At 53.7% G+C, this 13,817-nt stretch overlaps 1 protein-coding gene across 2 annotated transcripts in view; it reads right to left on the reverse strand.

The window, feature by feature from the left end:
- The window catches only part of KALRN (kalirin RhoGEF kinase), a 424,214-nt gene that overhangs the window by 318,653 nt on the left and 91,744 nt on the right, over positions 1–13,817 (reverse strand). For both annotated transcript variants that reach the window (XM_069732606.1, XM_069732607.1), the window contains exons 3-5: positions 8,429–8,543; positions 7,165–7,357; positions 6,277–6,789 (exon numbers count right to left, since the gene is read on the reverse strand). In XM_069732606.1, the coding sequence (XP_069588707.1) occupies positions 6,277–6,789; positions 7,165–7,357; positions 8,429–8,543 (821 nt within the window). The remainder of the gene's footprint in view (positions 1–6,276; positions 6,790–7,164; positions 7,358–8,428; positions 8,544–13,817) is intronic.

Genomic DNA, 13,817 nt, shown 5'->3' on the forward strand with positions numbered 1-13,817 from the left:
ATGAACTGCAGCGCGCGCAAAACGTCCATCCTACATGTCACAAAAGAGAATACCGTCTTCCTCAGGAGGGGATTATTAACGAGCAGCATCATCAGGGGGCGTCAATCACTGTATAGCAGATACTAACCCCTGCACAGCATCGCCACCTGCAAATGGCGGAAAGTCTGCTAAAACAGCAGAGAGAATCTGCAGAGGAAAAGTGGAGAAAGGAGAGAATCTGCAGAGGAAAAGTGGAGAAAGGAGAAATATGCAGAGGAAAAGTGGAGAAAAGAGAGAAATCTGCAGAGGAAAAGTAGAGAAAGGAGAGAATCAGCAGAGGAAAAGTGGAGAAAGGAGAGAATCTGCAGAGGAAAAGTAGAGAAAGGAGAGAATCTGCAGAGGAAAAGTGGAGAAAGGAGAGAATCTGCAGAGGAAAAGTGGAGAAAGGAGAGAATCTGCAGAGGAAAAGTGGAGAAAGGAGAGAATCTGCAGAGGAAAAGTGGAGAAAGGAGAGAATCTGCAGAGGAAAAGTGGAGAAAGGAGAGAATCTGCAGAGGAAAAGTGGAGAAAGGAGAGAATCTGCAGAGGAAAAGTGGAGAAAGGAGAGAATCAGCAGAGGAAAAGTGGAGAAAAGAGAAATCTGCAGAGGATAAGTGGAGACCAAAGAGAATCTGTAGAGGAAAAGTGGAGAAAAGAGAATCTGCAGAGGAAAAGTGGAGACAAGAGAATCTGCAGAGGAAAAGTGGAGAAAAGAGAATCTGCAGAGGAAAAGTGGAGAAAGGAGAGAATCATCAGAGGAAAAGTGGAGAAAGGAGAAATATGCAGAGGAAAAGTGGAGAAAAGAGAGAAATCTGCAGAGGAAAAGTAGAGAAAACAAATATGCAGAGGAAAAGTGGAGAAAGGAGAAATCTGCAGAGGAAAAGTGGAGACCAAAGAGAATCTGTAGAGGAAAAGTGGAGAAAAGGGAGAATCTGCATAGGAAAAGTGGAGACAAGAGAGAAATATGCAGAGGAAAAGTGGAGAAAAGGGAGAAATATGCAGAGGAAAAGTGGAGAAAAATGAATCTGCAGAGGAAAAGTGGAGAAAGCACAGAAGTCACATAAAGGCCAGAGATGGAGTCAGCCCTTGTGTACACAGCACGACTGATTCTGAACAGTCCCCTGAAATTAGAGGTGCGCAGATCCAAGACAAAGAGGCACATGAGAAACCCAACATATCCTGTGCACCTGCAGTCCCATGTAATAACACAAAGTAAAAGTGTAAGATTCACAATGATATCTGAGTACAGATAATGTAGTAGATGTTACCTGCAGTCCTATGTAACACCACAGATACCACAGTGATAACTCTGAGTACAGATAAGTGATACCTCTCTGAGTACAGATAATGCAGCGGATATCACCGGCAGTCCTATGTAACACCATAGCACTCTCACCCCTATAATCCTTCACTTTCTGCTAACTCCCCTGATCCCTACTCCTAGTAAAAAACTGTTCATCTCCTCTTCAATCCTCCCCATCCATCTCACCTCCTCCTCTGAACTGTTCCTCAACATACAATCCTCTGTCTCCAAGCATAGACAGCCCCTCATGCACTCTCCTGCTCCCACCTGCTAACACTTTCTCTGCTCCTTCTCACTGCTGGTGATATCTCTCCAAATCCGGGTCCTCCTCACCACATTCCCACAGTCATTTCTACCTCCCATTCACACTCACAACCTTCCATAACCTCTCTAACCTTATACCCATTCGCCCAGCCCCCACTTCCCCAGTCCCACTAACAGGAGCTCCGTGGAACGCTCGCTCTGTCTGCAACAAGCTTTCCTATATCCACGATCTTTTTGTTACTACCAAACTTTCCTTCCTCGCCATCACCGAAACCTGGCTCACCCCTTCTGACACAGCCTCTCCTGCTGCACTCTCTTACGGTGGCTTCCACCATTCTCACACACCCCGCCCCAGCAGCAAGCATGGTGGAGGAGTTGGTTTTCTCCTGTCAGATAACTGCTCCTTCACCCCAATCCCACTGCCACCCTCAGTTACCCTCCCTTCCTTGGAGGTGCACACTGTGCGCATCTATGCCCCCACCAACCTCATGGCTGTCATTTACCGCCCCCCAGGGCCAGCCACCACCTTCTTTGACCACTTCATTTCCTTTCTGCGGACATCCCCACTATCATCATGGGCGACTTCAACATCCCCATTGACACTTCCCTCTCAGCTGCCACTAAACTTCTGTCTCTGACTTCCTCCTTCAGCCTCACTCAATGGTCTTCTGCACACACTCACAAAGATGGTCACACACTGGACCTTATCTTCACCCGCCTCTGCTCCCTATCTAACCTCTCTAACTCACCTCTTCCTCTCTCTGACCACAACCTTCTCACATTCTCATCTCTCTCCACTCCATGTCTACAATCCTCACCCCACAAACTTTCACACCCTCGCAGAAATCTTAAACATCTTGACCCACATTCATTTTCTGAATCCCTTCTCCCTCTCACAGACATAAGTTCCTTGCACAATGCGGATGACGCTGCCGCTCTATATAACACCACAATAGCTGCAGCTTTGGAATCTGCTGTCCCACTTACACATACCAAAGCTCGCAAAATCAACAGACAGCCCTGGCACACCAGCCTGACCAAAGAACTGAGGCGAGCTTCCAGGGCTGCTGATGGAAAAGATCCCACTCTAACGAGCACTTCATCACATTCAAACAGTCCCTCACTACTTTCAAGACCACACTCACCACAGCTAAACAAACCTACTTCTCGTCTCTCATAGCCTCCCTGTCTCACAACCCTAAACAGTTATTCAACACCTTCAACTCTCTCCTCCGTCCCCCAGCACCTCCTCCCTCCCCACTCACCTCAACTGAACACTTTGATGTTATCAATCTTCTGCTTGAAAAATGAGGCAGAGACAGTTTTGGTCAACAACCCCCAGAGCCCTTCCTCCCGATTTCCCAGCCCTCCGCCTCAAAAACCAACTTCTCCACCATTACAGAAGATCAACTCTCCACTCTACTCTCAAGATCACATCTGACCACCTGTGCACTTGACCCGCTCATATCCCACCTCATCCCAAACCTCACCACAGTCTTCATCCCAACCCTAACCCATCTCTTCAACCTATCACTAACAACTGGTGTTTTCCCCTCAAGCTTTAAACATGCCTCCATCACACCTATCCTCAAAAAGCCCTCTCTTGACCCATCCTCTGTATCTAGCTATCGCCCTATATCACTTCTCCCCTATGCCTCAAAACTACTGGAACAACACGTCTACCTTGAACTGTCCTCCCATCTCTCTTCCTGCTCCCGCTTCAACCGCTTACAATCAGGCTTCTGGTCACACCATTCCACTGAAACTGCCCTAACTAAGGTCAGCAATGACCTATTAACCGCCAAGAGCAAGCGACACTACTCTGTCCTCCTCCTCCTGGACCTGTCCTCTGCCTTCTACACTACTCTGTCCTCCTCCTCAATCTGTCGGCTGCCTTTGACACAGTGGACCATTCCCTATTATTACAGACCCTCTCATCCCTTGGCATCACAGACTTGGCCCTATCCTGGATCTCATCATACCTAACAGACCGGACATTCAGCATCTCCCACTCACTCACCACCTCCTCACCTCGCCATCTATCTGTCGGAGTCCCGCAAGGTTCAGTCCTTGGGCCCCTGCTCTTCTCCATTTACACCTTTGGCCTGGGACAGCTCATAGAATCTCATGGCTTTCAGTATCACCTCTATGCTGATGACAGATCTACATCTCTGGACCAGATATCACCTCCCTTCTAACCAGAATCCCACAATGTCTGTCCGCTATTTCATCCTTCTTCTCCGCTAGATTTCTGAAACTTAACATGGACAAAACAGAATTCATCATCTTTCCCCCATCTCACGCGACCCCCCCCAACGAACCTATCCATTACAGTAAACGGCTGCCCACTCTCCCCAGTCCCACAAGCTCGCTGCCTCGGGGTAATCCTTGACGCTGATCTCTCCTTCAAACCACATATCCAAGCCCTTTCCACTTCCTGCCGCCTTCAATTCAAAAATATTTCACGAATCCGTTCATTCCTCAACCAAGAATCTGCAAAAACCCTAGTCCATGCCCTCATCATCTCTCACCTTGACTACCGCAACCTCCTGCTCTGTGGCCTCCCCTCTAACACTCTCGCACCCCTCCAATCTATTCTAAACTCTGCTGCCCGACTAATCCACCTGTCTCCCCGCTATTCCCCGACCTCTTCCCTCTGTCAATCCCTGCACTGGCTCCCCATTACCCAGAGACTCCAGTACAAAACCCTGACCATGACATACATAGCCATCCACAACCTGTCTCCTCCATACATCTGTGACCTCGTCTCCCGGTACTTTCCTGCACGCAACCTCCGATCCTCACAAGATCTCCTTCTCTACTCCCCTCTTATCTCCTCTTCCCACAATCGTATACAAGATTTCTCCCGTGCTTCCCCCCTACTCTGGAACCCTCTACCACAACACATCAGACTCTCACCTACCATCGAAACCTTCAAAAAGAACCTGAAGACCCACCTCTTCCGACAAGCCTACAACCTGCAGTAACCACCGATCGACCAAACTGCTGCATGACCAGCTCTACCATCACCTACTGTATCCTTGCCCATCCCTTGTAGATTGTGAGCCCTCGCGGGCAGGGTCCCCTCCCCTCCTGTATCCTCACCCATCCCTTGTAGATTGTGAGCCCTCGCGGGCAGGGTCCTCTCTCCTCCTGTATCCTCACCCATCCCTTGTAGATTGTGAGCCCTCGCGGGCAGGGTCCTCACTCCTCCTGTATCCTCACCCATCCCTTGTAGATTGTGAGCCCTCGCGGGCAGGGTCCTCACTCCTCCTGTATCCTCACCCATCCCTTGTAGATTGTGAGCCCTCGCGGGCAGGGTCCTCTCTCCTCCTGTATCCTCACCCATCCCTTGTAGATTGTGAGCCCTCGCGGGCAGGGTCCTCACTCCTCCTGTATCCTCACCCATCCCTTGTAGATTGTGAGCCCTCGCGGGCAGGGTCCTCACTCCTCCTGTATCCTCACCCATCCCTTGTAGATTGTGAGCCCTCGCGGGCAGGGTCCTCACTCCTCCTGTATCCTCACCCATCCCTTGTAGATTGTGAGCCCTCGCGGGCAGGGTCCTCACTCCTCCTGTATCCTCACCCATCCCTTGTAGATTGTGAGCCCTTGCGGGCAGGGTCTTCTCTCCTCCTTTATCCTCACCCATCCCTTGTAGATTGTGAGCCCTCGCAGGCAGGGTCCTCTCTCCTCCTGTATCCTCACCCATCCCTTGTAGACTGTGAGCCCTCGCGGGCAGGGTCCTCTCTCCTCCTGTATCCTCACCCATCCCTTGTAGATTGTGAGCCCTCGCGGGCAGGGTCATCTCTCCTCCTGTATCCTCACCCATCCCTTGTAGATTGTGAGCCCTCGCGGGCAGGGTCCTCTCTCCTCCTGTGTCCTCACCCATCCCTTGTAGATTGTGAGCCCTCGCGGGCAGGGTCCTCTCTCCTCCTGTATCCTCACCCATCCCTTGTAGATTGTGAGCCCTCGCGGGCAGGGTCCTCACTCCTCCTGTATCCTCACCCATCCCTTGTAGATTGTGAGCCCTTGCGGGCAGGGTCTTCTCTCCTCCTTTATCCTCACCCATCCCTTGTAGATTGTGAGCCCTCGCGGGCAGGGTCCTCACTCCTCCTATATCCTCACCCATCCCATGTAGATTGTGAGCCCTCGCGGGCAGGGTCCTCACTCCTCCTGTATCCTCACCCATCCCTTGTAGATTGTGAGCCCTCGCGGGCAGGGTCCTCACTCCTCCTGTATCCTCACCCATCCCTTGTAGATTGTGAGCCCTCGCGGGCAGGGTCCTCACTCCTCCTGTATCCTCACCCATCCCTTGTAGATTGTGAGCCCTTGCGGGCAGGGTCTTCTCTCCTCCTTTATCCTCACCCATCCCTTGTAGATTGTGAGCCCTCGCGGGCAGGGTCCTCTCTCCTCCTGTACCAGTTATGACTTGTATTGTTCAAGATTATTGTACCTTTTTTATTATGTATACCCCTCATTACACGTAAAGCACCATGGAATAAATGTCGCTATAACAATAAATAATAATAAATAATAATAATAATAATAGCACAGATAACAGTGCTAACTCTCTGGGTACAGCAGCGGATATCACCTGCAGTCCTATGTAACACCACAGATAACAGTGATAACTCTCTGGGTACAGATAATGCAGCGGCTGTCACCTGCAGTCCCATGCACCCACGTCTTACCTTCTCGGCGTCCTGCTCGAACAGCCTCAGCTGGAAGCACTGGTCCAGCTTCAGTTTGCGCACGTGCCACATCTGGTGCAGGTGCTGGCGGGTGGAATGCAGCTTGTCCAGGAGGCTGGTAATCTTTGGCACCAGACTTTGGAAGTCCGCGCCTCCTGGGACGCAGTTCCTGCCGGAGAAGCCGTCCCCACAGCGGATGCACTGCAGCAGTCTCTGTCCGTCCCGGTCCAGCTCCTCCACCGGAGCCTTCATCACCTTCTTCTTCAGCATCGTGTGCTCATCGATCAGCCGCCGCGATCCCTCCACGTCCACAGGGAACTCCTTCCTGGCCAGCATCTCCTGCAGGTCCTCCAGGCGGGACAGAAGGTGCACCGCGCTGTTGAAGAATTCCTCCAGGGACACTCGCAGCTCGATCCACTCGTCATGATTGTAATCCAAGGAGCCTTCAAACTCCTCCGTGAGCTGCGAGGGGTCCACCAGCTTCGTCAGACCCTCCACCGACACCATGCTGGTCTGGGCAAAGAAGACAGAGACGTCTATTAATCGTCACGTCTGCCTCCAGCACCCTGGTGAGCGGCACACTGTGTCCACCGACAGAGGAGACCACCCACCACATTCTAATCTGGAAGGTCGGATCTGCTCCAGTCACATCTCGAGCGGCACTCACAGCTCTGCAGATTTGGGGTCCCACAAGGTGGGGTGATGAGGGGACACATCAGGGCACATATTAGCCTGAAGTATTGTGAACGCAGCTCTGGATGTGGCTGGAGGATCAGACATGGAGATTTCAGGTAGCTTGCTGCTGGTGGTGACGCCACAAAGCCTGTGAGCCACTCGCCAGCCGGCAGACAAGCCCCTCACACCGGTGCACGGATCCAGGACACGAACCTCAAAGATGAACTTGGAGCTGCCGAAGTTGGTTTTCTGCTTCTGCCAGAAGTTCTCGGGTTTGATGATCAGCGCCACGTGGATCTCGGCGGGGAACGCTTCCTGCAGGGTCTTCAGAAGAGGTTTGATCAGGTCCCACTTGGATCCACGCATGTCGATGATGACTGTGAAGCCGCGCTTACAGACGTCCTCACTGCGGGGGAGGGGAGAACTGACAACGATCAGTACAGAATACACACAGCACATAGGTGTCACACGGCCCCAGCCGCACCTGCCGGAATAAGGCGCCATGCACGCTCATCTGAGCCGAGAGTGCATGTGTGCGGGCGAGGGAGAGTGCATGTGTGCGGGCGAGGGAGAGTGCATGTGTGCGGGCGAGGGAGAGTGCATGTGTGCGGGCGAGGGAGAGTGCATGTGTGCGGGCGAGGGAGAGTGCATGTGTGCGGGCGAGGGAGAGTGCATGTGTGCGGGCGAGGGAGAGTGCATGTGTGCGGGCGAGGGAGAGTGCATGTGTGCGGGCGAGGGAGAGTGCATGTGTGCGGGCGAGGGAGAGTGCATGTGTGCGGGCGAGGGAGAGTGCATGTGTGCGGGCGAGGGAGAGTGCATGTGTGCGGGCGAGGGAGAGTGCATGTGTGCGGGCGAGGGAGAGTGCATGTGTGCGGGCGAGGGAGCGCAGCCAGCACGCATCTACTACATGAGTATGGCCAGATCTGAAGGAGGCAACCACGATCTATTACTCCCTGTTATCAGCCATTACTAGGAGGAGACTACAATCTATTACTCCCTGTTATCAGCCATTACTGGGGAGGAGACTACAGTCTATTACTCCCTGTTATCAGCCATTACCGGGAGAGGAGACCACGTTCTATTACTCCCTGTTATCAGCCATTACTGGGGAGGAGACTACAATCTATTACTCCCTGTTATCAGCCATTACTGGGGGAGGAGACTACAATCTATTACTCCCTGTTATCAGTCATTACCGGGAGAGGAGACCACGTTCTATTACTCCCTGTTATCAGCCATTACTGGGGAGGAGACTACAATCTATTACTCCCTGTTATCAGCCATTACTGGGGGAGGAGACTACAATCTATTACTCCCTGTTATCAGCCATTACTGGGGAGGAGACTACAGTCTATTACTCCCTGTTATCAGTCATTACCGGGAGAGGAGACCACGTTCTATTACTCCCTGTTATCAGCCATTTCTGGATGGGGACCGCCTATAAGGTTACCGGCCCTTTAAGCAGCAGGGATCTCACCTTGGCACACTGGCGAGGTACGTCACCAGCCGGCGCAGGTCTTCTTGTCGTATCCTGTCGTGGTTACTACGTGCTGGAAAGGTCAGGATTGGGCCTCCTCTCTTATCACGGCCTCCTGGACAAAAAAGGAAGGGGTTAATAGATCCAAGTGTTCCCTAAATAACAATATTAGTCACCAGTAAGAACATGGTTTCTCTGCTATTTTCAGACCTCCCTGGCTCAGCGCCAAGTCTATAGACCTTCTGCCCCTCGATCCCTCCTCTATAGCCGGGATTTAGCAGAGACCGCGCCGCTCCGCAGCTCCCGACATCTCCCTGCGCCCATATTATCTGGTGGAAACCGGGCCTTCATCATGGTACCGCGGTACTTAAACTCGTACCTTGTACAGTGGCTTGCGAAAGTATTCACCCCCTTGGCATTTTCCGTATTTTTACACCAGAGCCCCCCAATCCTGGTGCCAGCCGACCCCCCGGGATCATCACCCACTTTCCCAGGTTCCAACTGGGACATGGCAGCAAGTGCAGAACGGGGATTTCAGCTCTGCAACATCTCACTGCTGCAGCGACATTTATTTCCTCATTATTAATAATGATTTTATTTTTCTGGAGGAAACAGAAGGGTCTGATGTTTCAGAGCGGGGACTATGTGATCTGTGACACAAGGACAGGAGTCTACACCGCCCCAAAAGACCCAGATACAAAGAGACGAAATCTCAGCTGTGACCTGCCTCTATAGTGTATAGTTCTCATGTACAGCACCATGGAATCAATGGTGCTATATAAATAAATAATAATAATAATAAATAGTGACGCCAAACTCCCCGTGATTTACAGACATCGCTGTCCTCATACAGGGTCCCCTGCAGACACGGGAGGCTCCCAGCACGCAGGGTTAATGCCCCTTACACTGGCGGATGGTAATCCCTATAAAAGCCTCTGAAGTGCACAGCCTGCTGCGGATTAGCAGATCATCCCAGATTACAGCAGGTTCCTTACCCGTTACATCTGGCGGAAAATCACCCCGATAACAGCGGCGCGAGGAGCGGGACACTACCTGTGACGGACGCCAGGGATACCGAGCCATCGGACACTGCCATGCTACAGAATGCTGGAATAACATCAGGACGCTAAACGCCGAGCCCAGAGGACACCAGAGATACCGAGCCATCAGACACTGCCATGCTACAGAATGCTGGAATAACCTCAGGACGCTACACACCGAGCCCCAGAGGACGCCAGGGATACCGAGCCATCGGACACTGCCATGCTACAGAATGCTGGAATAACCTCAGGACGCTACACACCGAGCCCCAGAGGACGCCAGAGATACCGAGCCATCAGACACTGCCATGCTACAGAATGCTGGAATAACCTCAGGACGCTACACACCGAGCCCAGAGGACGCCAGAGATACCAAGCCATCGGACACTGCCGTGCTACAGAATGCTGGAATAACCTCAGGACGCTACACGCCGAGCCCCAGAGGACGCCAGAGATACCGAGCCATCAGACACTGCCATGCTACAGAATGCTGGAATAACCTCAGGACGCTACACGCCGAGCCCCAGAGGACGCCAGGGATACCGAGCCATCGGACACTGCCGTGCTACAGAATGCTGGAATAACCTCAGGACGCTACACGCCGAGCCCCAGAGGACGCCAGAGATACCGAGCCATCAGACACTGCCATGCTACAGAATGCTGGAATAACCTCAGGACGCTACACGCCGAGCCCCAGAGGACACCAGAGATACCAAGCCATCAGACACTGCCATGCTACAGAATGCTGGAATAACCTCAGGACGCTACACACCGAGCCCAGAGGACGCCAGAGATACCGAGCCATCAGACACTGCCATGCTACAGAATGCTGGAATAACCTCAGGACGCTACACACCGAGCCCAGAGGACGCCAGAGATACCAAGCCATCGGACACTGCCGTGCTACAGAATGCTGGAATAACCTCAGGACGCTACACGCCGAGCCCCAGAGGACGCCAGAGATACCGAGCCATCAGACACTGCCATGCTACAGAATGCTGGAATAACCTCAGGACGCTACACGCCGAGCCCCAGAGGACGCCAGGGATACCGAGCCATCGGACACTGCCGTGCTACAGAATGCTGGAATAACCTCAGGACGCTACACGCCGAGCCCCAGAGGACGCCAGAGATACCGAGCCATCAGACACTGCCATGCTACAGAATGCTGGAATAACCTCAGGACGCTACACGCCGAGCCCCAGAGGACGCCAGGGATACCGAGCCATCGGACACTGCCATGCTACAGAATGCTGGAATAACCTCAGGACGCTACACACCGAGCCCCAGAGGACACCAGGGATACCGAGCCATCGGACACTGCCATGCTACAGAATGCTGGAATAACCTCAGGACGCTACACACCGAGCCCAGAGGACGCCAGGGATACTGAGCCATCGGACACTGCCGTGCTACAGAATGCTGGAATAACATCAGGACGCTACACACCGAGCCCCAGAGGACGCCAGGGATACTGAGCCATCAGACACTGCCGTGCTACAGAATGCTGGAATAACCTCAGGACGCTACACGCCGAGCCCCAGAGGACGCCAGAGATACCGAACCATCGGACACTACCATGCTACAGAATGCTGGAATAACCTCAGGACGCTACACACCGAGCCCAGAGGACGCCAGAGATACCAAGCCATCGGACACTGCCATGCTACAGAATGCTGGAATAACCTCAGGACGCTACACACCGAGCCCCAGAGGACGCCAGAGATACCGATCCATCGGACACTGCCATGCCACAGAATGCTGGAATAACCTCAGGACGCTACACGCCGAGCCCCAGAGGACGCCAGGGATACCGAGCCATCAGACACTGCCATGCTACAGAATGCTGGAATAACCTCAGGACGGTACACACCGAGCCCCAGAGGATGCCAGGGATACCGAGCCATCGGACACTGCCATGCTACAGAATGCTGGAATAACCTCAGGACGCTACACGCCGAGCCCCAGAGGACGCCAGGGATACCAAGCCATAGGACACTGCCGTGCTACAGAATGCTGGAATTACCTCAGGACGCTACATGCCGAGCCCCAGAGGACGCCAGGGAATGGGGATACTGAGCCATCGGACACTGCCATGCTACAGAATGCTGGAATAACCTCAGGACGCTAAACGCCGAGCCCCAGAGGACGCCAGGGATACCGAGCCATCGGACACTGCCATGCTACAGAATGCTGGAATAACCTCAGGACGCTACACGCCGAGCCCAGAGGACGCCAGAGATACCGAGCCATCGGACACTGCCATGCTACAGAATGCTGGAATAACCTCAGGAAGCTACACGCCGAGCCCAAAGGACGCCAGAGATACCGAGCCATCGGACACTGCCATGCTACAGAATGCTGGAATAACCTCAGGACGCTAAACGCCGAGCCCCAGAGGACGCCAGGGATACCGAGCCATCGGACACTGCCATGCTACAGAATGCTGGAATAACCTCAGGACGCTAAACGCCGAGCCCAGAGGACGCCAGGGATACCGAGCCATCGGACACTGCCATGCTACAGAATGCTGGAATAACCTCAGAACGCTACACACCGAGCCCCAGAGGACGCCAGGGATACCGAGCCATCAGACACTGCCATGCTACAGAATGCTGGAATAACCTCAGGACGCTAAACGCCGAGCCCAGAGGACGCCAGAGATACCGAGCCATCGGACACTGCCATGCTACAGAATGCTGGAATAACCTCAGGACGCTACACGCCGAGCCCAGAGGACGCCAGAGATACCGAGCCATCGGACACTGCCATGCTACAGAATGCTGGAATAACCTCAGGACGCTACACGCCGAGCCCAGAGGACGCCAGAGATACCGAGCCATCGGACACTGCCATGCTACAGAATGCTGGAATAACCTCAGGACGCTACACGCCGAGCCCAGAGGACGCCAGAGATACCGAGCCATCGGACACTGCCATGCTACAGAATGCTGGAATAACCTCAGGACGCTAAACGCCGAGCCCCAGAGGACGCCAGGGATACCGAGCCATCGGACACTGCCATGCTACAGAATGCTGGAATAACCTCAGGACGCTACACACCGAGCCCAGAGGACACCAGGGATACCGAGCCATCGGACACTGCCATGCTACAGAATGCTGGAATAACCTGAGGACGCTACACGCCGAGCCCCAGAGGACGCCAGGGATACCGAGCCATCGGACACTGCCATGCTACAGAATGCTGGAATAACCTCAGGACGCTACACACCGAGCCCAGAGGACGCCAGGGATACCGAGCCATCGGACACTGCCATGCTACAGAATGCTGGAATAACCTCAGGACGCTACATACCGAGCCCCAGAGGACGCCAGAGATACCGAGCCATCGGACACTGCCATGCTACAGAATGCTGGAATAACCTCAGGACGCTACACACCGAGCCCCAGAGGACACCAGAGATACCGAGCCATCGGACACTGCCATGCTACAGAATGCTGGAATAACCTCAGGACGCTACATACCGAGCCCCAGAGGACGCCAGGGATACCGAGCCATCGGACACTGCCATGCTACAGAATGCTGGAATAACATCAGGACGCTACACACCAAGCCCAGAGGACACCAGAGATACCGAGCCATCGGACACTGCCATGCTACAGAATGCTGGAATAACCTCAGGACGCTACACGCCGAGCCCAGAGGACGCCAGGGATACCGAGCCATCGGACACTGCCATGCTACAGAATGCTGGAATAACCTCAGGACGCTACACGCCGAGCCCAGAGGACGCCAGAGATACCGAGCCATCGGACACTGCCATGCTACAGAATGCTGGAATAACCTCAGGACGCTACACGCCCAGCCCCAGAGGACGCCAGGGATACCGAGCCATCGGACACTGCCATGCTACAGAATGCTGGAATAACCTCAGGACGCTACACGCCGAGCCCCAGAGGACGCCAGGGATACCGAGCCATCGGACACTGCCATGCTACAGAATGCTGGAATAACCTCAGGATGCTACACGCCGAGCCCAGAGGACGCCAGGGATACCGAGCCATCGGACACTGCCATGCTACAGAATGCTGGAATAACCTCAGGATGCTACACGCCGAGCCCCAGAGGACGCCAGAGAAACCGATCCATCGGACACTGCCATGCTACAGAATGCTGGAATAACCTCAGGATGCTACACACCGAGCCCCAGAGGACGCCAGAGATACCGAGCCATCGGACACTGCCATGCTACAGAATGCTGGAATAACCTCAGGACGCTACACGCCGAACCCCAGAGGACGCCAGGGATACCGAGCAATCGGACACTACCATGCTACAGAATGCTGGAATAACCTCAGGACGCAACACACCGAGCCCCAGAGGACGC

The sequence above is a fragment of the Ranitomeya imitator genome, chromosome 7, assembly GCF_032444005.1.
Source record: "Ranitomeya imitator isolate aRanImi1 chromosome 7, aRanImi1.pri, whole genome shotgun sequence".
Classification (NCBI taxonomy): Eukaryota; Metazoa; Chordata; class Amphibia; order Anura; family Dendrobatidae; genus Ranitomeya; species Ranitomeya imitator.